Source organism: Leptinotarsa decemlineata, unplaced genomic scaffold, assembly GCF_025532065.1.
Source record: "Leptinotarsa decemlineata unplaced genomic scaffold, Ldec_3_MD MMD2_tig00078422_RagTag_RagTag, whole genome shotgun sequence".
Lineage (NCBI taxonomy): Eukaryota > Metazoa > Arthropoda > Insecta > Coleoptera > Chrysomelidae > Leptinotarsa > Leptinotarsa decemlineata.
Window position 1 is genome coordinate 20,093,964 of NW_027412747.1, and position 27,502 is coordinate 20,121,465.

Sequence of the window (27,502 nt, forward strand, 5' to 3'; positions counted from 1 at the left end):
GGCTGTCAATGAAAAATCGTTTCTTATTGCAAGCTCTAACCTTATTTCACAATATAATCATCAACAAATTACCGCAGTATCTTTATGACAAAGTTCGATTTTGTGAAAATGAACATGAAGTGAATATCCGACACAAAAATACAATAACCGCCCCCCCCCACCACAGCACAGCACTGTTTGATAGATTGTTCAGTTTTTCTATCTTCAATAACTATAATAGTCTCCCCACGTACCTAAAAAAAATTGAAACTGCCACTTTTCAAGCTACAGGCTCGTATGAAAAACAGCTATCGTGCAACTAAAGTCTCGCATAAAATGCAAAAATTCAAGTCATTCCGTAAGCATTATGAACTACCCCTCTTTAATTCCTTTTATATTTTTTCTCTCTCTTACTACATAGGCACTATCATTTTTTGTACATTATATGTTTGATGAATACTTTAAGTTTTGTATATTGTAAAGGAGTTTCAAACGTTTTTTTAATTCATCAAATTGAAATTTTAGCAGCAAACTGGTCTTTTTTTGTATCTATTAGCCCCGGACTAATAATTATAAATGGAAAAAAATCAGACAAATGTTCAAATAGCCAGTTCTATGACATACTTCACTCATCAGACATGTGTCACATTTGAAAAGCCAAAATTCAAAAGATGAACATTACTGCTTATAAAGCATTTAATTTTATTTTGGCCATCGCAGTAAATTACTTCCTCCATTTCTTCACTTACATTCTGTTCTGTGAGGACCCCGAAAAATCCTGCGTGCTATTTCCATGAGACGCGAATACAATGAACAAGTTCACGAATACCCCGACAGAAATCGACAACTACGTCGAAATTTTGAAAAAGCAGCTCTATTTCGCTGTCCTCAAAGGAAAGACCAGCCTCAAGTTGAAGAATAATTTGAATACATTCTTCTTCTCCACCGATGATGAATTGGTTTATGAAAATTATTACAGTGACTTTGGACCGCTGAATATTTCATGTTTGTTCAAGTTCTGCGTGAAACTGAGGAAGTACCTGCAATATGCCAAAGGTCTGAAGAGTGTGGTGTACTATACAAGTGATCACCCAGATAAGAAAGCTAACGCGGCATGCTTGATAGGGCTGTTCAGTGTTATCTACTTGAATTTCCAACCTAAAGATATATGGAGAGCACTGAGCGAATTAGGGCCATATAAGTAAGTGATGAACACCAAATTATTTTTTTTATTCTGACATGAGTTCAAAACTGATTAGGAATATTTTTTTTATCGGATTTTCTGGTAAATATTCAGAATGTCGCGGATAAGAGAATTTCAGAAAATTGTTGTTTGATCTTACTTTTAATGATGAGCAGGAAACTCCTCTAAAGTCAATCAATCAATCAGAACTGAAAACAAAAATGTAATTTAAACCCCATATTGCAAATGTTACGTCTAAAGCACTAAAAATGTTAGGTTTCATTGTTACATCTGCAAATGAATTATCTCTCACTTCAATGAAAATCATATATTGTTCAATTGTTAGATCAGTAATCGAATACATTGTCTACTATATAAAATGATTTGAAATCTCTGAAACAACTAAAAAAGAAGAATTGAAAATGAATAGCTGAAAATAACAATTAGGTATATTAACCAAAATAAACCTGAAATGAAATAATAGTGAAATAAAATACAAGTAAAACTAGAACAACTAAATAAATAAAAATAAAGAAATGAAAAAAATAAAAATAAAAAGTGGAGAGATTCCAAGTCACGTTAGTTCGCGACGTTTCGATTGTTAGTATCTACAATCGTCTTCGGGTGATGACTGGACTGATTCCTCCGAGAGATGACTATAGGTCGTTCGAGTACTTTCACTTATCCCCGCTTTCCATTTTCCCTTCACTGGTTCCGTGGGAGAAGACCGTTTTGGCGGGTGTTGGCCATTTTTCGCTTGATGATTGGATTTCTATACATGTTGTTGGACAACATGTATGCGGCTTCCTTGAATTTTCTCCTAAACTAATGTTCCTCTCTGTGCAAGATCTCAGCTTGGGACCACTCGATGTTGTGTTGATAAGGTCCAAACATGGTCTGCTATTCCTGATTTGCTGGTTTCCCCTCGTTGTGTGTGTTTCTTGTGCTCGGCAATGCGAACATTCAATGGCCTCTTAGTTTCACCAATATAGGATTTTCCGCACTCACAGGGTATCCGGTAAATGCAATTCTTGGAATCACAGTCCGCGTTTGGTGGCCTGGTTTTCGTGAGGCGGCTACGGATAGTGTTACCGGATCTGAAGCAGGTTCTGATGTTGTACTTGGAACCAATTCTTCTTATCCTCTCCGATAATCCTCTGATGTAGGGAAGTCCAAGCACTGGTTGTGACGGCTTCTCTTCCTTGCGAGGCTCCTGCTGTCTTTTAGCCAAAGTCTTTTTTACCATCGCTTTGGAGTAGCCATTCCGTTGAAGATAATTTTTGATGATGTTTAGTTCCTTCTCGAGACCTTCCTTCGTATTACAAAGCCCAAAAGCACGGTCTAATAGAGTCTTGATGATTCCCCTTTTAGTCGATTGATGGTGGTTGGATTCGTGGTTCAGATACTGTCTCGTATGAGGGGGTTTTCGGTATACAGATGTTTCCCACTTAGTGTCGGTCCTCTTCACAAAAAAATCTAAGAATGGCAATTCGTTGTGGATTTCCTTCTCCATTGTGAAACTGATGGAAGGTATCACGTCGTTGATGTGTTTCAGGAAGGCGTCTAGTTCAGTATTCCCATGGTTCTATATTATGAAGGTGTCGTCAACATATCTCAACCCGACTCGAGGTTTCTTGTGGGCTTCTTCAATGGCCATATATATGTTGGCTGTAACTGGTGAAAGTGGCGATCCCATCGGCAGTCCCTCATCTTGTTTAAAGAATTCGTCCTTCAGTTGGAAATAACAGTTTCGTATACAGCATCCTAGTAATTTCATGATTACTTCTATAGGTAGATTCGTTCTCTCTTTCAGGTTCCCGTCTTCGGATAGCTTTGTATGATTTGGAGTGCTTCTTCGACCGGGACGTTGGTGTAAAGGCTTTTTACGTCGAAACTAATTAGTTGATCTTCCTGTGTGACCTCAATTGATCCTAGTAGTTCGACAAAATGTGAATTCTTCACAAAAGACGATATTTTTCCTTGTAATGGTTGTATGTAATGGTTAAATCATTTTATGTAGTAGACAATGGAAGTCCGAACTAGTGAAATTCATCATGAAACATTGTCAATCACCTCCAAACAAAAAATCGAATACAATTCCACAATTTGGTGCTCTTCATATCATGTGGATATTGATATGCTTGAAAGTGTTCAAAATAAGTTTTAAAGGTACTCTGTATATAAACTGGGATATCATGTTGGTGAATATGACTATAAAATTATATTGGACATTCTTAACTTGAATACTCTGGCTCATAGAAGATTAGAATCAGATCTTACACTAATTCCTAAAATAATCAATGGTAGCATCAATTCCCGGAACTTGTCGTACTTATAACTTTAAATGTGAATCCAAGGAGAACAAGAAATTTGAAAATTTTCAAAGTACCCTTTTGTCGCACCAACTATAGCCGTAATGAATCTGTAGGTAGAATTTTGAGACTTGCAAATACATTCAATGTAGATTTAAATTTTTTTAATTCTTCTTTGGAAACATTTAAAGAGACTGTGAAAAGATTGTGTAATTCATTAACTTATTTTTACGATTAATTTTTATTTTATTTTTTTCTCCAGGATTTCTTCAGAAGTTTCCATGTTTTCAAAAATAACAATATACAGAACCATTATACAGCCATATTTTGATTATTGTTCCAAACTGCTTTATCTTTTAGATAAAAACAATATACAGAAGTTACAGAAACTGCAAAATCGAATTTTAAGAATCATCTTGAAATGTAACAAATACACTCCTATTCAATGTATGCTGACTGCCCTCAAGTGGTATGATGTGGCAGATAGACAGTATTACTCAAGTATTATATTTATTTATAAAATAACCAAGGACCACCAATCAATTCCACATTTCCAGGACAATAACAAAGCAATCTATGAAATCGTTGTTTTTCAGTGGATTGGATGATTTCAACCAATTACCATGCCACATTTAAAATTCTGTTACCTCACATTCATTCAAGGCTCAGTTATAAATATATATTAGATCACGTACTCTATGAATTTTCTGAATTTTTCTTCTTTTAATTTTTATGTTTCACATCATCGAGCTTTTATGTGTTTTGTATATATATATATATATATATATATATATATATATATATATATATATATATATATATATATATATATATATATATATATATATATATATATATATATATATATATATCATCAAGACATCTACAAGAAATTTAAAAACATTGCAGCAAAATTGTAAAACAAATAGGTAAAAAAGTTTACTTACTAACTTGAGGTTATAGTAAGAAGTCAGACGTTGCAATGAGAAAAACAAAGTTGATACTATTCATCATGTAAAAAAGTGTCACGCATTCAATTTTAGAGTTTCAGAGAAAAAGTACAAAAAACTTATTCTATTTAAACATTCAAAAAATTTTAAAATTATTGAAATTATTTCACTGGCCATGCTTGGCACTTACTCGGTGGCGTGGTAGCAACCATAAAGAGAGAGGAAAGAGGAAATATTTGAAATTTGATATTTGACATTATGAAAAGACATTTGAAGTTTGATGATTTGACAGTAAAACAACTAAACAGGATTACCAAAAGGCACAATAGCAGGGGAGCCCACGATGCAAAATGGGGATTTACTCGAGCGTCATTGAGACATATTACTTTGCAAAGCTTAGATGATAAGAAGAAAAAAATGTTATATAATATATACCTTTTCATCGGTGGGGGAAGCGGCTATAGATATTTAAATATGTAAAAAAATACTGTTGCATGGACATACTCGAGCGCGTCAGATATTGATAGCATCAATGTCCTACGTATTTTTAATAATGTTGGTATGTTAATCTGATAGTTTGCATGATGCGGGTGGTTGTACGTAAGGGTTAAAAGTGAAAAGAAAAAAAAATAATCGAGCGCGTCAGATTTTCTAAGGGGGTGTTGAGTACAACAAAAAGAAGTTCTCATTCAATAATCTGACGATTTCGAACTGACGCAAACTCGCGGCCATTATTATGATGTGCAAAAAAAATTCGCCATTTTGAAATACTCAAGCGCGTCAGATTAAGATATATATGGTTCATCTGTCGTGCTTGTCTCATAATATGACAATTATCTAGAGAGATTCGCTTAATCTGACAAAAACAATATTTTTTTTATTTTTTTTCAATTCATTGAACTTAATCAATTGAAAAGCTCAGGAAATAGCATGCAAATGAATAAGTGTATGGTTTTTAAGTAGAATACTTGTATTTATAAGAAAATAATAAAAAAAAAATTAATTCTTTATAATCAATTGCTTGATTGATGATATATATATATATATATATATATATATATATATATATATATATATATATTGCTTGAACGTATTTTATTGTTATGAGAATTTTTATATATTATTTTAATATATACTATTATATATATATATATATATATATATATATATATATATATATATATATATATATTATTTTATATATATTATATATTATATAATATATATATATTATATACTATTTATACCTTTTTGGACCTGTATTTATATAAGGATTTCCTATTTTTAACAAATAAAATAATAAAAATAAAACTACAGATGTTTCACAATGAAGTATACATGAGGAGAGATTAAATTACATGCATTTAATAATAATAATAATAATAATAAAATATTTCATCCATGTTGGTATTTTGTTCTTCTATGGGAAAAATTTCCCATTCCAAGATACCAAGGTTCCATCATCAAGATACCAAGTGATGTAGAACTTTCCAATCTATCAGTTTTGAGAAATTGAAGCCAAAACACTGACTATAAGTATTTGATTTCAGACCATACCTAGACGCTTCTCAATACCCTGGCGGTTTCACTCTGAAAATACCAGACTGCATATTGGCTATCCAGAAAGCCTTGTCCTTCAATTTCTTCAACTTCGATGACTTCAACGTGACGGAATATGATCTTTATGATAAGTTACAGTATGGAGATATGAATTGGTTGGTGCCAAGAAAATTTTTAGCTTTCATCGGACCGTCAGACAATAAAACTGCTCATCCTCCGGAATTCTACATCAAGTACTTCCTGAAAAACGATGTAAAGACTGTCATCCGGTTAAATTCTATCATTTATAATTCAGAGGTGTAAGTACGAACCTAATAATTATCACAATTATTATTTTTTTTCCAATTTCCAATTCTACAAATTTTTTTTCGTGTAGCGAGGGACTACTAATGGGTAACCCTTTGAGTTCTCCGCTAGCTGACATTTTCATGGATAACCTAGAGAATGAAATTCAATATAAACAGTTGTAATCAGTTTCTTGCACTGATACAGATACGTAGATGATATCTTAGTCTGTTTTACTGTTACAGCTAGGCAATAAGGTAAGTTTGTTGGGTATATCAACTCCATTCACCCGTCAATAAAATTTGCCACTGAAAGGGAGGTAAATAATTCAATAAATTACCTTGACTTGACGAAAATTAATGATAAACATTACTTCGCAATTTTCCACATACTATCTTATACAGACATTGTCATACATAATTTCTCCACACACCATCACCAGCATAAAGTAGCTGCATCCAATAGTAGCTTCACGGACTACCGTCAATTGGGGTGACTTTGTCCTCTGGGGTAGCTTTCTCCAGTTTTGAAAAAACAGTTTCTCGCCTCCATAGTAAATAGCTGAAAGGTCGTTTGAGGCGCTGCAGTCAATGGAACATATCTCCTCATTCTCAATGCCGCCACATTCTATAGTTTGTAGGTCGTTCCAGATAAGTACTATCTCCAATTAACTGTTTTATTTGTAACGTGTGTTATCCATGAAAATTTGAGCTCTTAAAAATTACATATACACAGCTTCTACGAAAACAAGGTGAGTTTCATCACTTATTATTAGTATCAGTAAATGTCGTTCATAACACTTCTGTCGATAGTCCTGCCAATTGTATACTAGTTATTTTCAATTTTTTGAGCAACTTTTGTCTTCACTGTGGCTCTTGTAACACCCTGAGGAGGTGGCTTTGCCCATCTTTCATTTATAGCCTTGTTATACAAAGAAAACATCTGTTGGGCAAAGTGACCCCACTTCACGAGGTGACTTTGCCCACCCATATTTTATTTTTTATTTAAGAGGGGGAATGATATAAAAATGAAATAGCTACTTAAATCACATCTAGAAACCACCTTCCAAAGGTACAAATTTTATTTAGGATATCAAAAAATGGAGTATGTGAAAATTATCAACTCAAATTTCAAAATTGGGCAATGTCACTCCAATTGACCGGTATTGAAGTAATTTCCAGAGAGAGCTCAGTTTTATTAAACAAATCGCTGGCAGCAACTGTTACAAGGTAGATGTTATCGACTTTATTCTTTTCAAAAAAACTACATGGACCAGGTCTACTCAAATTCAAGGAACGATAGTGTCTGTTATAGATCATTGTTATATTGTTATGTTTTTCCCCGTGGGTTTGACAATTCAATTCACAAATTATACAACCAAAGACTTTAACTAAAACTAAGCGTAATAAGTACTGTGAAATATGAAATTTCGACATTCTAGATTTAACTTCGGTTAATTGTTTTGCCATATTTCGACTAATTTCTAAAAGCCATTGCTTAATTTTTTTCAATGAAGGTTCTTCGAGTTGATTATTCTCAATTCAACTGGTCATTTTTTGAAGTTTTTAAGTACCAATAATACCTATATGACTTCTATGTGTTAATGTTTTGTTAACAAGAGAAAAATATATTGTGAGATATTTATTTTTTATTTGATGTGGATGTTGAACGTTAAGTACTTTGTTCATTTTACTTTTTTCTCCAAGCAGAAGGTTCTCACAATATAATTGTTTGATATCGAGAACATGAGCTAATTTAAAAAGTTCATCAGATGAAAGGAGTCGATCTTTTCCAAAGACTATTTTTAGTATCCATCTTTGTGTGGTCTTTAGACAAGACAAATGGTTACTATATGCACTTCCCCGAGCTACAATTCCATATTTCAATTTTGACTATACATTATACATCATCATCAAATTCTAACGGAGTAATCTTTTCCAGTTTTACCCAAGTAGGTATACAACACTTCGACCTCATTTTTCCTGATGGAACCACTCCCCCAAAAGACATTCTTTTGAAGTTTTTGGCGATAGCTGAAATGGCTCCTGCTGCTATAGCTGTTCATTGCAAGGTGAGATCACAACCAATTTATTCCAATGATTTGTTAAGGACTCTCTCAGTGTACAAAAAAAGAGAGTAGAACTGGCCTTTACAGGTAGATTCATTCATTATAAAGTAACCATACAAGTAAGTAATATGTAAGAGTATAAAATAGTTGTAAATTAGAAGTAAATTTCAGTTCACGCACGAGGAAGCTATTTTATAGGCAAACCGAACTATATTAATTCGTTTCAGAAGATGAGTTAAAGGGCACGGCAGGAGTGAAGGTAATCGCATTGCCGACTCTTTAGCCAAAGAAGTAGCTGGACTACGGCCTGATGACTTCGACAATTGCGGAACTAGCCAAACGTCACACCCATGCTCAAAGGATGCAGTCTTGCCAGGATTACCCCGGGCGACCCTAGGATGCTGGTGCCGAAGACATATCTGGCGATGGCCAGGAAAAACCTATGCTTAACAGTAGGCCACTGTCAACTAAGGAAACACCTCCATATAATGAGGCTAGTGGACACACCTCTATGCAGGATGTGTGAACAGGAAAATAAAACTGTCAGGCATATCCTGACCTGACCACCTTTCTGGAGAAGACAGGATGGACGATGACCTAGGAGGACAACTTCTCGGGAGGATTTTCAAATCTGACACATGTGGCCAAGTGCTGTGGGCCTTCACTCACCCTCCCTACTCTGTAGATAGTTTCAGGTCGAGTGGGCTGAAGTCGGAAACTGAAGGGTTCATCATGGCTTGCCAGGATGGTGTCTTCAACACCTTAGTCTACCGCAGTCGCGTGATGGGTATAGAGGTTCCTGACACAAGGTGCAGGGCATGCCGCGAGGCGCCCGAGACCCTAATGCACTTGCTATCAGCGTGTCCAGCATATGCGGTCTCGGCCTATATCCATCGACATAACGCGGCCCTAAGAGTGCTATATTACCATCTACGGCACTCTTACGGTATTGACGAGACACCGGTGTTGCCCTACGCTCCGGGGGATATTGAATCCGTTGTGGGGAACGAGAAGTGCCGAATTTATTGGAACTATTCGTTCCCCACCCTCAGGCTCATACAAGCTAATAAGCCTGATGTAGTCCTTCTCGACCACCAGACCAAAACGATATTTGTCGTGGAGTTTTCAGCTCCTGGTGAGACGAATATCGTCAGAAAAGAGGAGGAAAAACGGATAAAATATCGAGATTTTCTCTTCGAACTCCACATACTCTATCCAGATGACTCTGTCAAGATAGTTGTTCTGATTATTGGAGTCGTTGGTGGAATAATGTCCTCTGTACTCACGAATCTTAACATCATACCAGCTTGCCGCACTAAGGCAGACATCTTAGCCGCACAGATGCAGAAGGCTGTCATTCTGGGGTCACTGCGATTGATCAGGGCACATGATTCTCGGACCCAATGATCACTTACCCCACGGTGTGGGGAGTGGTCATTGGTTGATAATGCTGCAGCCACTCCCGAATGTATCGGGGCTCCAGGGGATAGGGCCTGACCAGCGCACACTACGGTGAATAATAATAATAATAATAATAATAATAATAATAATAATAATAATGGTCTTTTTCGGGTGAAATACAATATACATCCAAAAGGCGAAGTTCAAAACTGCAGTGTAGAACACTACAGGTTTGTTCTACCACTTAACCTCCACAACCAGCTACGAGAACTGGCAACAAAAAAAATTAAACAAATACAAACAAAAAAGAAAAAAAAAGAAAAAGTAATACATTATACATCTGATATCAATCAGCATTCCAATAACAACAACAAAAAATACATATGGATAAACTATTGAGTATTTAAGTTTGTTTACCTAGTAGTTCAATTTTCAATTTTTGCCTAAAACTACCTATTTTGAAATGTTTCAAATGAGGGGGAACTTTATTGTAAACGTTGCATATCTGATACGTAAATGATCGTTTGAAAAATTCATGAGTGTGTATCGGAGGAGTGGATAACCCTTTATGCTTTACATTCAAGCTGTGTACGTCAGTCCGAAAAGTAATTTTATTATATAGATAGGTCGGAATTTTATTGCAGATAACCTTATGATAGAAACACGCTGAGTGAAACGACCTTCGGTTTTCCATATTGAGCCAACAAGTTTCTGACAGCTTTGATGAGATTCTGTTCCTTCTACGTACCCCATGAGTAAGACGAAGGCAGGAGTTTTGAATCTTTTGGAGTCTTTTCTTGTTCCTAATTGTGATAAAAAACAGAAAATTAGTAGGTCCATCATGCGTAGAATAACTCCAACAATTTTCAAAAACAAGTTGCTTATGAAATCTCTTATGGAAATCTCAAACGAAACAATTTATCATGTACCAGAACATAAATTTTGAGTTCATTGAAAATTTTTAAATCAATAACAGAATATATTTTCATATTCAGGTTGTTTCAAATGTTTTGTTCATTTTTATGAGTCCACTTTGAGCTATAATATCTCAGTGAATACTTTAATTCAATTCAATCGAAATGAGCACCGTTTGAATCAGTGCACTTTTGCCAACGTAACACAAATCGATTAATTCCTTCAGCATGAAAATTGTGTGCTCGGGATTCGATAGAGTCGACGAAGGCCGTTTTTGCCTAGTACTGATTGGTGAAGGTTCTACCTGTAAGAAAGTACTTTGAGTGCTTGAAAAGATGGTAGTAGGTTGACGAGGGGTTATAGTGAATCACACAAGCCGCTGATCACCAAAACAGTGACCATGGTCTTATATTAGTGTGTTTTTGTCTTTGAGAACTGCCTGGGTGGCTTACTATTGTCCAACCACTGCTCAGAGCGTCTCCTGTTGTCGTAGAGTAACCACTTTTCATCAAATGTAACGACCCGATCCAAAAAAGGATCGTTTTGGTCGCGCAAAATCAAAAGAGAACATCTCAAAACATGACAATTTCTGCCAATAGATCAAATCATGAGGCACTTACTTTTCGAGCTTCTCTACCTTTCGAATACTAAAATTTTTACTTGTTACGATCGGTTCCGGTTTATGGAATTATTAAAAAAAAAGCCGTAGCAGACATCAGACAAACGCTATTTTGTCTTTCCTATCTCCCTTCAAATTTCCTGGAGAGGATGGACGGTATAGCATGTAACAATGCACTACCTAAATCTATACGGTCATATCTGGATAGGAAAGTATAGCTGGTAAACAGAACTGCAACTTCGTCTCTTCAAAGCGAGGCCATTGAGTTCAGGGTCACCGAAGGCTGCTCTCAGGGTGGGGTACAATCTCTCTGTTTGTTCACGCTCCTAATGGCTAGTCTGCTTGACATAAGAAAAGTAAATCTACAAGCTTATGCAGATGATCTTGTCATCTTGGCAAGGTCCACATCGGCAAGGTTAGCTTGTAATATCTTTCGAAGCATGATGGACGTTGTTCACAGTTGGTACCTGAAAGACTAGATGTCTGCCAACCCCAGTAAAACTGTGATGATTCCCTTCACCAGGAGAAGAAAATTGGATGGTCTAACCCCACTTTTCCTCAATGGTGAGGTCATTACATTTGGAACGAAGGTGAAATATCTTGGCATTGTCCTTCATTGAAAAACTTACCTGGAACGCTATTTGGAAAAAGTTTTACACAAAGCCAGACTGTCCCTATGGACATGTCGAAGGATTTGTGGTGAAACTTGGGGTTTAGGTCCCCAACAAATCTATTGGATTTATGTCGTGATTGTCAGACCAATGATCACTTATGGTGCAATTGCCTGGTGGCCAAAGGCTTTACAGACAACGGCCAGGCGGAGCTCTCTGGCTTGGAGAGACAGGCTTGTCTGGCCAACAGTTCCATAACTTCAGCGGCCATCCTTCTAGATCTACCTCCTCTCCACATTTTTTTGAAGAGAGAGGCTAAATGGACTGCATATAGACTTGTGACATTGTCAATTGCACAAATCAATTTAATGCAGAGTGCAACAGACTGTTGGTTGACACTGGAATTCACAGCATTCTGGAAATGACCTCTGACTTCATGCCTCCAACTGTCAACTACGAACTGTCATATAAAATACTCTTTCCGAGTAGAGAAGACTGGATATTCCGGGAGAAGAAAATATTAAAAGCAGATAGTTGTTGGTTCACAGTTGGATCAAAAACACCTTTTGGTTCTGGTGCAGGTGTTTTCAGTCGCATACCCACACAGAGATATCAATCTGCCTAGGAACCTATGCGACTGTATTTCAAGCGGAAATATACGCTACTGAATTATGTGCACAGAGATTGGAAGAATCCTACTCCAAGTCAATAAAAATATTCTCGGACAGTCAAGCGGCATTGGAAGCTTTTGGCTCCTACCGAGCAACGTCTAAATTGGTAACAAATTGCCAAAAACGACTCTTTTCGATAAGAAGACTCAACAGATTGTCTCTGGTCTGGATTCTTTACCATACTGGCCTGGAAGACAATGAGGTTGCTGATTCCCTTGCAAAGGAGGTTGCGGCAAGCAGCTTATCGGACCAGAACCTGTCATTGGCATCGCTTTAGGCTTTGCCTAAAGAAGAGTACTTCGTTTGGAGATTGTTACCAAAGAAGACAACGGCAAAACCCGGAAACCAGCTTAAACACTTAACCCAGTAGTTCAATACTAATTTGAAATTCTGAATTTGATCATATATACAATTCAACCATTTCTATTTCAGGCAGGTCTCGGTAGAACTGGTTCTCTAATAGGCGCCTACCTCATAAAACATTATTGTTTGACAGCCAGAGAAGCCATAGCGTGGATGAGGTTATGCAGGCCTGGTTCCGTAATTGGACAACAGCAGGTGTGGCTTGAAAAACTCGAGAGTTGGTTGTGGAAAGTAGGCAGCCAATACAGGTAATTCAGGTATTCTTTCAATATCTGTTATACAAACCGTCATGAGATTAACAGTGGTGAGAGAATAAATTCTTGTTGGTCGTTCAAAATGAAATTGAAATATTTGCGTTTATTGACATTCAGGAATTCAAGGCAACTCAATTTTAGTCCATCACTTGAGTCTTTGTTGGAATCGTAGTTGACCTCTAAAAAGTGGAATTGGTTTTCTTCATGTCAAAACTTTTTTATGTTCAGAAATTCTCCTTTTGACATTTCTTGGTCTATCATATATTTGTTTATTTTTATTTGTTATCTCTATCACCGTTTGACTTGTGCCTACCGTTTTGTTTTCTTCTGTTGGTAGTTATTTCGTCTGATGATTTTCCTATATATGGAGTGATTTGTAGGTGTTACTAGTCGTTAAAAACCAACTCAACCTAACAGTTTGTTTTATGATATTGACAATTAACATATATGTATAAGAAAAATGTAATGGCGGTTATTGTACATGTATAGTACGCCCTATGGTGATTGTAAAATAAAGAAACATAAAAGCATTCATCTTGTGTTGTTGGAATCATCAAACAGTAAAACTAACAGATGTTAGTGGCTATTTTCAATATAGGGGTGTATTTGGTTAATGGCTTGTTTGAGAAGTTTTTTGTCAATGATGTGATGAATTATGTACGGGTCGAAATTTTTCTTTACTGCGATCTGTTTTATTAAATTGAATTCATCATTGAAGTTATCTGTGGACATCGGGATACTGATGAGTCTGTTGATCATGCTATGATAAGCTGATAATTTATGCTGATTAATGGTTTTTGATAGTTGGGTCTGTGTTATTGAATATTGTTAAAACACAAACTTTTCAGGACTATACATTGATGAGAGTCTCTGTTGGAATACTAATATTGAGATGTTGAAACAAAAAATCGGACCAATTTCAGAAATATTATGGTTACCCCTTTCCTCTCATGCAGACCTACGACTTTGTAGGCACGTGTATAAATAGTGATAACGTGATAAATAGATTAGTACTGCTTTGATTATTCCCATATTGATTTCAATTTAAGAACCATCGGTAGACAGCTGTTTCTGCCTATTGGGCATCGTCAGTACCCGGCGGGCGGTCCTCGATTGAAGACAAAATGTGCCTGCATTGTCTTTATTAAGTCAGGTATCCGAACCAAAGGCCCCCTACCCTTTCAGCTAATTGTTCTTTAGTCTGTTTTATGTTTTCTTATGTTAGGGTGATAGGGACAAGTCTCTATCACCTTCTTGTAGCTTGTAGCAAACTGTCAGAAGTCGCTGCGTCTTCTGTTGTCCTTTTTTGTCGTTAAGACATGTTCTTTTTCATTTATTTCCGGCAAGCATGGCTTGTAGAACCGGAAACTTCGTGAGAATTTCCTGCAGCTGCCCTAAGGCCGTTGGGAGACCTTCGGGAGAGTTGCAGGAATTTTCTCTAGTTGATACGGCTCTCGCGTATGAGGTTCCGCTTCTGACTCTATTTTGGTTGACTGTCCTCGGGTTTGGGGGCTGTCTTTTGTCTGTAGGCCCAGCTGAGGCCTTTTTCTTATTTTCGGGGTGTTCTGGGCACCCGTGAAAACTAGCTGGATGTTCTCCCTTACAGTTGAAGCACTCATTTGTTAAGTGCCGCCCGGCGAACTTTACACAGGCCGGGATTGCTTTACAGTTCCGCTGTGTGTGTCCGAACTTTTGGCACCTGTAGCATTGTCCTGCTCTATTACGTGGCCTTTGTGTTTCTGCGGTAACGCGGACTTTTTGGATTTCTTTAATATCGTATATGTTAGCCTGGTTTCTAGGGACCAGGGCTAGTACGAAGGGGATGGGCTTTTTGTTTGCTTTACTAATACGAGTGATGGAAACGATTTCAAATCCTTTCCCTTGCAGGAAAGGATTTGAAATCGACCCCCGATCTCGTCTCGACGAGTTCCGGTGACCGACCTTTTTGTGTCTCACTGAAGAAACTGCCAAGCCTTCGCGTCAACAACGCTATCCACAAAAATCTCATCTCAGCGTTTTTTCAACCTTCCCAACCGTATGATTATCGGCAGGATGCAATATATTCATTTGTTTAGTCTAACTCAATTTTAACATGACCACAACGACGCTCGAAGGTTCGGCAGTCATAATGTAATTCAGCGCTTTTTCACTGGAAAAATATCGACACCGAAGAAACGGGTAATCGACCTCGATCTCAATGAATAAAATAATATTTTATGTTACTATCGCAATGGCAGTTATTACAATCGCTTCCATTTTGCCATTTGAAGTGATCTCTATAAAAAATTCAAATAATTAAGTTTAAATTATTCTTCCCCAGGATAAAAAAATATGGATCCGACGACAAGATCCCCAGACATAAATATGGAATCTACAGTAGAGAGTGGCCACTGGAAAGAGAAAGGATCATCGTTGAAGCCAGAAGAAAAATCCAGAAATCATTCACAAAATCTCAGTTGGAAAAAATATCGAAACAGAAGAGATATTCAGCGAGCATGGATTCGTTTTCCAAAAACAGCAAGCAGCAGAAGGCTGTCAAGAAATTGGGACCTAATGAAATCATTCCCTACAAAAGCGTATCAAAGTTCATTTCTTCATTCCATGGGCCCAACAGAGACCCGGCTCCTTCAAATATGAGTAGCATTGTGCAGATCAACAGGCTGCAGCCTAAAATATCGAATTATCCCAAATCTGAGTATGCCGAGGAAAAAGTAACGAACCATTTGAAACTTCGCGAGAAACAGGATACCAAAAATGTGACTCAGGGGGACAAACTAAACGAAATCAAGGCGTCGTGGCTGAATTCTCGTGATTTAAGGGCAGAGTCCCTCAAACATCCTTCTCAAAATGAACGCTATCGCAAATTTCACCATGTTCCAAACTGAATCGATCGTTAAAAAAATTGTGAATGATATTTTTCGTTCTTGTTCTGAATTAATTCAAGGAACTAAACTTATTTTTGATTTTTTTCAGTGTTTTACTTCTACCCTGATTTTAGAAATGTAGCTGAGGTGCGAACATTGAGCTTGAGAAATATCGAAAATAACGGGTGATTTTTCAAGAGGTATAGAATTTGATTTTCAAAACAACACAAAAAATTTGAAAAAACTGATGAAATCTTTATTGGAATCGATAGAACGATCAATATAATTCAATGTTTGAAGATGATTTCATGCAAATGTTGTCCGCGACTCCGCTTTTGACAGCGCATGCGCAAGGTTCAATTTTAGCACACTATTTCTAACATATCCACCGGTATTTCACGTATAAATGCTTCAATATTGGCTTCCAAGGCGTCAGTCGTTGCTGGTTTATCCCTGTAGACATCAGCCTTAACATGACTCCACAAAAAATAATTCAAAGGCGTTAAATCATACGATCTAGGCGGCCAATTGACGGGTTCCAAACGTGAGGTAAACTGTTCACCGAAGGCGGCTCTTAATTGGGCCATTGTTTCGGGTGCCGTGTGGCATGGGGCACCGTCTTGTTGAAACCACATGTCAGGCATGTCCAATTCTTCCATTTTGGGCAACAAAAAGTCGTCAATCATCACAGGATAGCGCTCGCCATTCACAGTAACGTTCGGACCATTGTCATCTTTGAAGAAGTACGGCCCGATGATGCCACCGACCCACAATCCACACCATACAGTGACTTTTTCGGGATGCATTGGTAGCTTGGTAGCTTTTGCAATGCTTAAGACTGATCTTCTTTCCAGATGCGGCAATTTTGCTTGATAACGTATCCATTCAACCAGAAATGGGCCGCGTCGCTGAACATAATTTTTCTATAAAAATGTGGATTTTCCCCCAACTTTGCCAGCTCCCATTCATCAAATGTTAGACGTTGTGGGAGGTCGTGTGGCTTCAATTCTTGCACCAGCTGTATCTTCTAAGGTTTTACATCCAAATCCTTTCGCAAAATTTTCCACGTAATGGAGTAACAGATGCCCAATTGCTGCGAATGGCGGCGATTTGACATTTCACGGTCATCGCGAACGCTGGCGGATACAGCCGTAATATTTTCTTCGGTCCTCACTCTATTTATGCGTGTTGGTGGTTTAATGTCTAATAATGTAAACAGGGTTCGAAATTCAGTCACAGGCTTCCGAATAGCTTCCTCAGTAGGCCGATGAAACTGCCCATAAATTGGAAGAAGTGCACGATGCACTTTCTTCACCGAGCATGAATTTTGATAATGAAATTCAATAATTTAGTCCGATATTCCATTCCGACGGAGTGGTATAATAATGAATAATAAAATTGATGAAGAGTTTTTGATAATTCTTGTGAGAGATGAGCCTTGCTTGTGGGACCAGCGAAACAGGGATTACCATAATAATGATATTAAGCCTAAACTATGGGAGGTTTTTGGCGACCAATTACTGGTAAAAGGGCTGATGCATGCTCTGAAGTTAGACTGACCAGTTATGTCGTTTTTTATGCCTTTGAGAATATAGTTAAACGTTTCCATAGTCATACAATAGTAGTCTTTAAATTTATCCAGGTAGTTTTTTATAAGTAGGGAAGTTTTGAAAAATTCCCCTTCAGATTTACCTTCATTAAACTGATGCACCCATACCTTTTTCTTACGTGTCATATTAAGGAGAACATTATTTTCTTGTTTAAGCCACCACAAAAAATCATCTTCAAAGTTACTCATAATTACCCCCAAAACACAAATTTAACTGTAAACCTATCGGGTCGAACTGAGTCCAGTGTAGGCAATTACAACGGACTACAACGGACTGCATCGGATCGCGGGGCGTCCGATGGTCTTCCCACATCGGGTCGGGAGAAATACGGATTCAATATAGGTGCAGCCTTAGAAGTAACAAGCGCAACAGCTCTTGATTGTCCATGTTTCTCGATTGCATTATTTCAAGTAACGCTTGAGAAAGCTATTGTATAGCGAAACACGTGTCGCGGATTATGTAAATCATACAATAAACTGTATTAATGAGTTTTATTAATGAATTTTCATCAAGTATCGGCCAGTTCTATTCAATTATAAATATTTGTTGTGGAAGTTACAGTTCTTGGGGGCTATTACATCTCAATACCATGGCCGAAGGTCACAGATTTCATGCCTAACGTTTCGTCTACTACTGCGGCAGAAGCGATGAAGTAACGGTCGAAGTGCCCGAATTGGTCTTGAGTTATTGTTTCCAACGCAGAAACTGGAATTCTGTTATTCGACTCCGGTTTCATATTATCATAGGTAGGCGTGGCTTGATTTCTCCTAATTGGATTAAGGGCAGGTAGCCAGATTTTATTAATGTTCATCTCCTCTTCTCTTCTATTGAAATTATCCCTGTGTTTTTGAATTTCTATTGCCTCTCTATATACTCTTGGATAGTTCTTTTCAGTTTCATCGAGTATTGTGTATTTTCGTGTCTCTTGTGTTCAGAGAAATGGTTACCTACACTTCTTTTTGTGATTTTTTGAACAGAAAGCTTGTACGATTATTTCAACATGGTGTCTTTAATAACTGCACTTTCAAATAAATGTTCCCATTTAAATTTCTCGTTATTCAGGTAATGAAATCGATTTGATTTGTGAATTGATATTTTGGTGTTATACTACTTTCGATAAAAACAACGTGAAGTTCTAATCGTTAAAATTAATGACTATGTATGATATGGGCATTGATATGGGCATATGGGCATGCTCCCCTCACTTGCTCAAACCCTGTATGCTTAAGGGAGGAAAATAAAACTTTTTTCATCGTTTTGTTCTATGGGTGTTGATAAACGAGACTCTGATTTAATCCGATTTGAATCGACTCGAGTAATATTCGATACATTTATACATGTTATCTTTTTATTACTCAATCGTGATTTTGATATTTCGGTACTTATAGATGAATACTGTGTATTTATTTAAGTCGTAGAGATAAGAACATTGGTACAGGTACAAAGTTATCGTATATTTCATGACTTGATATTCGTCTATCAATAAATAATGCCTTGTAAATTCGTAATAAAAAATGTGCTGAGGATTGTGACTGCCATTTTGGACGCAAAGGAAAAGAGCAGTGCTGAATCAAGTGGCTAGTGGATGATAACACAACAGGTGAGGTAATCGAACAATTTAAGAGCTTGAATAAATGTTTCATATAGTTAGTTACAAATCCAGTCCTAGGTACTGAAATATAAAACCATGTAACTGTTGCGGGGCTTTGTTGCCCGACAAATTGAACAAGAGTTCAATTGATCTTATTTTGAGTTATGGTATTCAAAGAAGATAAGAACAATTACAGTTTCATCAATAAAATGTGATGAACGAAACAATAGTCTGAGTTGATAGTACGATGTATGTTCAAAATACGGATTTGATTAACTGGTTACGTGGGGTAGTGCAGAAATAAGGAGTATCATCTTCAAAAAATGCACCGCTTGCTAGGAGCAATATAAAGAAAACGTCCGGCATTGGGAAAAACAATTCATGGGTTTTGCATGACGATGATGCAGCTGTTCAATCGTCATTTCTTGTTCGTCATTGCAAAAGTGCACACCAGAACTTCTTCGAAGATTGAAAGAAAACTCTGGCAGTATATTATATCTAAGTGGGACTACTTCGAAGGAACAAAATAGAAATTGATGAATACATAAAAATCTTTTGGTAAAAATTAATATACACCTTATTTTGTCAACATACCTCGTACATATGAAATGTCTGAGTCTTCAGTTTCATTATATTGTAGTGCATGTAGCCAGACTTTCATTTCATCATGGATATCCTTATCCAAATTCAGGTAGCCAGACTTTCATTTCATTATGTTATGCAATTAAACTCAGGTTTGTGTTTGATATACCCTACAAACTACAAATAAAATAGAACAGACAGTCAGATGCTACAAATGCAATACGCACATATACAGACGGCTCAGAAACCAAGAAAGGCTCAGAGTTTGGAGTTTCCTCCAGATCACTAAGCCTAAGGATTGAGTGGGGAATGGGAAAAAATACCAGCGTGGTCCAAATAGAACTGGCTGGTATCTCACTCGCCACAAAAGAAATAACCAGGAAAGGAATGTCTGGCAAAAACATAACAATCTGCATTGATGGTAGACAAGCCCTATTATCCTATTACCTCAGGGATAGCACTAGAGTGCACCAAGATGTAACCAAAGCCTCTGTAGATAATGACATTATCCTGAGGTGGGTCAAAGGATACGACAGGAGTAAAGGTAATCACATTGTCAACTTTTCAGTCAAGGTAGCGGCTGGACTAAGAATTTTAGGAACCAGTAGCAACTACGGCCTGATGACTTCGACAATTGCGGAGTTAGCCAAACGTTACATCCATGCTCAATCCCTAAAAAGATGGGATGAATTCAAAGGATGCAATCTTGCCAGAATCAACCTGGGCCACCCTGGGAAGCTGGCGCCAAAGAAATATCTGGCGATGACCAGGAAAAATATATGCTTAACAGCAGGATGTTTGACTGGCTACTAACACCTCCATAATATGGGGCTAGTGGACACACGTCTATGCAGGATGTGTAACTGGAAGATGAGAATGTCAGGCATGGCCTATGCAAGTGTCCGGAGTTATCGTCACTCAGAGAGTGAGTGTTTGGCGAGTTTTGGCCTACACCTGCCGAAAAAAAGAGATGTCTCCCAGAGACCTGTCCACCTTCCTGGAAAGGACAGGATGGACGATGACCTAGGAGGACAATTCCTCGGGAATATATATAAAGGGTCACATGTGGCCTAAGTGGTGTGGCCTACACTCACCCTCCCTACTCTACAAATACAGATGCAGTTGATTACGACAAATTGCAATATTCTGGAAAATCAGTAAAAAACCCCAACAACTGTTTCAGAAATTTGGTTTAGAAAAGTTCTATCAAGATATTCTCATTTTGAACCCGAATGATTTTTGTACAGAGTCTTTACGAATAACGGGTCAATTTTGTTCAGTTTCAAACGTCAATATATTTGTTTCTTGTTTGATGAAAGACTTCAAACATTAGATTTTCATTAGGTTTTTCAATTTCTTTCCGAATGATATATTTCTTCCTATACCTGGAGTTGAAAGTTTTCAAGTGAATTTTCAGTTCAGTTTTTTTTGATTTCCAATGATTCAACAAAGTTATCTCATCTCTTATTATGTATTGTTGAATTAGTGATAATTTTTCTATGAAGAGACTCAATATATTTCATCAGTTCGGACTTCCATTGTCTAATATAATATAAATTGATTGGAAATCCCTGAAAAAAATAAAATATTAACCGGAAATAACAATTTCATTAAACAAAAACTGAAATAACAAGAAAATAACATACAAGCTACAACCAAAAAATAAAAAATAGAAATAATAATAGAAGTTGAAATTGAAAAATATTATTAACAAAAAATGAAAAGATGAAATTAAGAGATTCCAAACCAAGTTACGTCACAACGTTTCAATTGTTAGTATCCACAATCGTCTTCGGGTGATAACTGGACTTATTCCTCCGAGATCTGACTATTTATAGGTCATTCGAGTGCTTTCACCTATCCCCTCTTTCCTCTTTCCGCTTCATTGGTTTTAGCGGGACATGACCGTTTGGCGGGAGTTGGTCGTTTTTTCGCTTGAAGAGGTTTCCATATGTTACGTTTCTCTACGCTAGCTTCACTAAATGCGTTGTTGGACAAGATATACGCGGCTTCCTCGAATTTTCTCCTAAACCAGTGTTCCTCTTTGTGGGTAATTTCAGCTTCAGCCCACTTGATATTATGTTGATGAGTTCAAACATGCTCTGCTATTCCGGATTAGCTGTTTTCTCCTCGTTGTGTGTGTTTCTTGTGCTCAGCGATGCGAACTTTCAATGACCTCTTAGTTTCACCGATGTATGATTCTCCGCACTCGCAGGGTATCCGGTAAATGCAAAGCTTGGAATCGCAGTCCGCGTTTGGTGGCCTGGTTTTTGTGAGGCTGCTACGGATAGTGTTCCCAGATCTGAAGCAGGTCCTGATGTTATACTTGGACCCAATCCTTCTTATCCTTTCCGATAATCCTCTGATGTAGGGAAGTACAAGTACTGGTTGTGGCGGCTTCTCTTCCTTGTGGAGCTCTTGCTGTCTTCTAGCTAAAGCTTGTTCTACCGTCACTCTGGAGTAACCATTCCGTTGAAAGTCATTTTTGATGATGCCTAGTTCCTTTTCGAAACCTTCCTTTGTATCACAGAGCTCGAGAGCACGGTCTAGTAGTTTCAATTATTCCTCTCTTGGTCGATTGATGGTGGTTGGATTTCTGGTTCAGATACTGTTAAAATTGTTATTTCCGGGTAATATTTAATTTTTTTCAGGGATTTCAAATCAATTTATATTATATTAGACAATGGAAGTCCGAACTGATGAAATACACCACGAAACATTGTCAACCACCTTCAAACAAAGACTATTAATATAACTCTTAATGTGTGAGAAAATATCAAATTCATCCTACAAAAAATGAGTCTTGAAATAACTAACGATTTGTTATTCAGTATTCGAAGAATAAATAACGAAATTATAGTTAATGTTCATGACCCAATTTTTTTATATTCTCAAACCTTCTCTTTTTTGAATGATCTTCCAACATGAACAGGATTTTTATCGTGAAACTGTACACCATTCTTTCTTTTCATGTCCTAAGTAGTGGTAGGTGGAATGGAAAATACCATATTTCTCACATAACCTCATAAAAATATATCTATGACGGTTAAATCCGGAGACATTGCTGGCCAGTTATAGAGGCTACCTCAATTGGAAAACTTTCTACGAATGTATCTTCTAAAGAATCGTTGGAAATGAGCAGGGATACCATCCAATTATGAACAACTTTTTGGTCTTATACTGGAAGAAACATGCAAAAATTTGGTGTAATTCAGAATATACTCGAAAAAATAAATCCCACACAAAAACATTAATGCTTCATCAATCTTGATGATTATTATTATGATAGACTTGCCTATTTTCTGAGTCAACATAATGGAAATTGTGGCTATTCATGAGGCAATCCTTATGAAATATTGATTCATCTGTGAATAGTACTCGTGAATAGTAATAAAACAACCCACTTCTCCTGTTTTTTCACATAAAATGTTTGTGAAAGCTATCTCCTGGAAGGTTCTGTTCTCATTACAAGATTCAGACATGAAATTTCCTTCTCAAAATATAAAAGTATTTTTTTCATCTGTACGTGAATTTATTCTTTGCTTATTTTCAGACACAAGCAGTATGTTCGAAAGGAATCTCTATGATAACGAAAACATCCCAACAGATGATATTATTCTTCAAAATGTAAATGGTATTTTATCCAGCAAGAGTGACATTGAAGTGAAGGACGTTTTTTCAAACGGAAGAACAAATGACGAAAAAACAATGATATCAACGGATATTCAGTTCATTGTAGATGCTTCGTGCTCAATTTTTGACATAGAATCCAGAACAAATTCATTTGATATCGATTTAGATAAAACCTCTACAATAATCACCTGTTCACCAGATCTGTACCGTTTTTGCGAAGACATTGAGTCACAAGTTATCAATTTCGCATCAGAAGATATGCTGGAACTGAACAACTGCGTTACAGAAACGGAAAATTCATCCAGAAGGGGGGAAAAATTTGAAAACGAAGACAGAGTGAGAAGTGAAGATTTTGCTGATTCTAATACTGTATCAGATCATTCAGATGTGGACAGTCTGGTGGACAACTGCGTTGAGCAATCCAGAGCCTTACGTCGTAGGATACGAAAGTCTCCCATTTTACCAATTGAAAGTCATAATGGAGAAATCAGCGATGAAATTCAGAGCAACCTTGCTATACCAATAGCAACCATGACTGAACCCAAAGGAGCGAGAAGGAAGTGGGACAAAACATTTTTATGTATCTTCTGCAAAAAATCGTACAGAAAACTCCCTAGGCACTGGTATATGAAACACCCTGAGGAGAATGAAGTTAGCAAAATATTGAGGTGCCCCTCGAATTCAAAGGAGAAGAAAAAACTGATAGCGGAACTTCAGAACAAAGGCATTGCTTTGAGTAATACTCATACCTTGAAAACAGGTGAAGGTTTTGTTGTACCCAAAAGAAGACCACGCAAAGGAATGGCCTTGGATATAAGAAATTACATATCTTGCCGATATTGTAACCAATTATTTCTCAAAAGCTATATAGATAAACACGAAAAGAAAAGATGTACTTTCAACGGGTATTCCAAAGGATGATGCTAATGAACTCGGCTGCCATTTTGATAAATTCACATCTATTCATGTCTACTTTTCAAGGAACCCATATTCTCAAGCTTCACACATCAATCCTCTGAGTATTGTAAGTGAGAAGGGTGTCAAAATGGCTTATCATTTTGAAGGGTTTCTGAATCCCTCGACCTGAATTCATAATTTTTTGAGAGTAATGGTGTTTCCAAAAATAACAATAGAATTTTGTATTCTGGCTATAGTAAAAATAGTTAGAAAATTGAGCAAAATAGGATGTCGTTTGAATTTTTTTTGTTACATTGTACCATTAAAAATTACTTTCACTGGAGAAATAAATTTCAATATTTCACTAGTTCGGACTTCCATTGTCTACTATATAAAATGATTTGAAATCCCTGAAACAACTAAAAAAAAGAATTAAAAAAGAATAGCTGAAAATAACAATTATATTAAGCAAAATAAACCTAAAATGAAATAATAGTGAAATAAAATACAAGTAAAAATAGAACAATTGAATAAATAAAAATAAAGAAATGAAAAAATAAAAAGTGGAGGGATTCCAAGTCACGTTAGTTCAGTTAGTTAGGTGAACTAACGTGACTTGGAATCTCTCCACTTTTTATTTTATTTTTTTATTTTATAATTACGGGCGATCTGCATTTGGGAAGTGGGGGATGGGGTGAGTTTTCAAGGATAAAAAATAGTTTATCTCGATTTCCGGAAAACTACAACTCATATGGAAAAAAATTGAAAAATTCAAATAACCAGGTTTTTGGTTTTTTATTTTTATAAAAAAAATTACGAAATTTGGTGAAAATTTAACTTTTCATGTCCCAAATACACTGCAATCCATTTAATTTCAAATATTTATTTTTTCATCTTATTTTGATCTAATATCAAAAAAGGACCCTGATTTTTAATCGAAAATATCGCGTCAAAATATCAGCAATTCTCAAAAAGTCGGTGTGCCTTTTGTTCGCTGAAATGTCCATCTTCTGATGATGTGAAAAAATATAAATTACTTTAGTAAATGTTCTCAAAAAATGCAAAAAATCGAAAAAACTTGAATTCGAATTTTTTTAATCATTATGTACAATTTCATCAAAAAAATGTGATTGCTGCAACTTCAATCAGTTGAAAAGTTCATTTATTCATTTTTAATTGCATTCATGTCATAGAAAATCTCATGAAATATAAATATACATTTAAATCGTACTACTGAATTTAGATGCTTTATTCTGATTACATTATTAATTATAATATTTTTAAAAACAGTAATCTTGTTATTTATAAATACCTTATTTTGAATTTCAATCACTTATCCATTAGTTTTTGTGTCTTTGATGGCATTTCTTCATCGTTAGATTCGACAAACCTTTCCAATTCTACTTGATCTTCGAGATCTTCAAGATCATCACCTTCTTCGTCTCCAATATTATATCCAGTCTGCATTGGTTCTTCATCCACAATTTCATCTGAATCATTAACTTCCTTGTGGGTTTTTTTCCACATTGTATCAATTTTCAGAACTATGACAATTTGAGAATACATTTGTTCATTTTAAACCACGTTTTCGACAGCCACATTTCAAACTGTCACATCCAGTTCCACAGCTGCAGCAAAAAGTTTTAGGCAATATTTCCGGAATTAATTTCTTTTCTGTAAATTTGGGAATAATACCACTTTGATGTTGCTGCCAGCCCCAAACTGTTGCTATTAGTTCGTTACCTAATCAAGTTTGAAGCTGATATTATGCCCCGTAACAATTTTGTTCTGTTACTCCTTCTTTGGGTGGAAGATTTGCCAAGATGAAAGATAATTTAATTACTGCCAATTGATATTTTTGAAATCTCAATTGATCCAGTGTTATTTTTTCATTTTTTTATTTATAAATGGATTTTATTAATTGTAATGTATTTTTTCAAATCTTCTCTACTTGCATCTTGCTCATATAAAACATTGGCCAGATTTGACAAATTTTTAGACCCAGACCCTCCTCCCTCTATAAAATACCTTTCAACGGGCTAAAATTTTTCGTATATATAAATTATTTCAAAACAAGCAATAAATAGGCATTTACAAATATTATTTAAAGAAGATTCTACAACCTTTTCAAAATATTGTAGATGATTTATTAAATATCAACTTTATCTACTTACGCTATGGAATTGCCTGTTGGGAAGGAGCCTTTCACACCCATATTCGTCCGCTGATAGTGTTGCCAATTAGATTCTTGAAATTGGTTTTATTTAAGACAACGCGCTTCTCTACCCCAGCTTCATTCTCTGAGGCTCATATTTTCGATATTCGACAGCTCCTCTATTACAGCACTATAACTACATATCAGAAAAACAGATACTTCCGACTACCAACTCATTCCTACGATACCCGTAAAAAAACAATATTGTTCCACGGACACATGAATCGATTGTTCAGCGCTCTTATAATCATTTAGCGCCGAAATCATTCAATACAGTTCCGGAGTTAATTCGTTACTTAAATATGATTTATTTATTCAAAAAGTCCTTGAGACGTTTCATTTCTGTCCAAACATGGCAAAAAGTTGCTCATTTCATTGAAAATAAGGATATTTAGAACTTTTGTGATTTAACTGTGAAATGTCCAATATTTACTCCATTTTTAAAATAGAAGAATTTTATTATAATGTTATATTTTAGTGTAATGACCAAAGATTTTTAAACTTTTGACTTTCAATTTGATTTGTTACTCAAAACATGTGTTTCACTTATTTAGTGTCTACGGTATTTGTTTGCAATTCTGTGTTATCATTATATCAGTAATATTTTGTTATGCAAATAAATTTTATTATTATTATTAATTATAGTAGTATATTTCGATTTTCAATTTTTTCGTTCATCAATGTAACATAGACGTTTTTTGAGTAATTTAATTGTGAATTTTAATAAATAGCTCAAAATTGTACATAATGATTAAAAAAAAATCAAATTCGAGTTTTTTTCGATTTTTTTTGCATTTTCTGAGAACATTTACCATAGTAATGTATATTTTTTATACCATCAGAGAGTAGAGATTTCAACTAACAAAAAGCCCCCCGATTTTTTGAAAAAAGCTGATATTTTGACGCGAGAATTATCGATTGCGAATTAGGGTGCTTTTT

General features: G+C 36.1%; 2 protein-coding genes and 1 long non-coding RNA gene across 3 annotated transcripts; 2 read left to right on the plus strand and 1 right to left on the minus strand.

The window, feature by feature from the left end:
- Positions 1 to 590: 590 nt before the first annotated feature.
- On the plus strand, positions 591 to 16,138 carry LOC111502597 (dual specificity protein phosphatase CDC14C). Its single transcript, XM_023156709.2, has 5 exons — positions 591 to 1,180; positions 5,975 to 6,283; positions 8,211 to 8,340; positions 12,987 to 13,165; positions 15,492 to 16,138. Exons 1-5 carry the CDS (start codon positions 789 to 791, stop codon positions 16,054 to 16,056), a joined length of 1,575 nt encoding a protein of 524 aa, XP_023012477.2. The 5' UTR covers positions 591 to 788; the 3' UTR covers positions 16,057 to 16,138.
- Positions 6,181 to 27,249, minus strand: LOC141487420 (uncharacterized). Its single transcript, XR_012468375.1, has 2 exons — positions 26,523 to 27,249; positions 6,181 to 6,421 (listed from the first exon to the last, which is right to left on the minus strand). It is a non-coding gene; the product is annotated as an uncharacterized lncRNA (long non-coding RNA).
- LOC141487419 (uncharacterized) lies at positions 19,040 to 25,635 on the plus strand. The gene is made up of 2 exons (XM_074186488.1): positions 19,040 to 19,245; positions 23,372 to 25,635. Exon 2 carries the CDS (start codon positions 23,383 to 23,385, stop codon positions 24,370 to 24,372), a length of 990 nt encoding a protein of 329 aa, XP_074042589.1. The 5' UTR covers positions 19,040 to 19,245; positions 23,372 to 23,382; the 3' UTR covers positions 24,373 to 25,635.
- Positions 27,250 to 27,502: the final 253 nt, after the last annotated feature.

Bases quoted from the DNA above. Each gene is read 5' to 3' on its own strand.
- LOC111502597 (XM_023156709.2), top strand. From the start codon at position 789: ATGAACAAGTTCACGAATACCCCGACAGAAATCGACAACTACGTCGAA. The intron at 1,181-5,974 runs GTAAGTGATGAA...ATTTGATTTCAG, and splicing joins AGCGAATTAGGGCCATATAA to ACCATACCTAGACGCTTCTC. The intron at 8,341-12,986 runs GTGAGATCACAA...TTTCTATTTCAG, and splicing joins CTATAGCTGTTCATTGCAAG to GCAGGTCTCGGTAGAACTGG.
- LOC141487419 (XM_074186488.1), top strand. From the start codon at position 23,383: ATGTTCGAAAGGAATCTCTATGATAACGAAAACATCCCAACAGATGAT.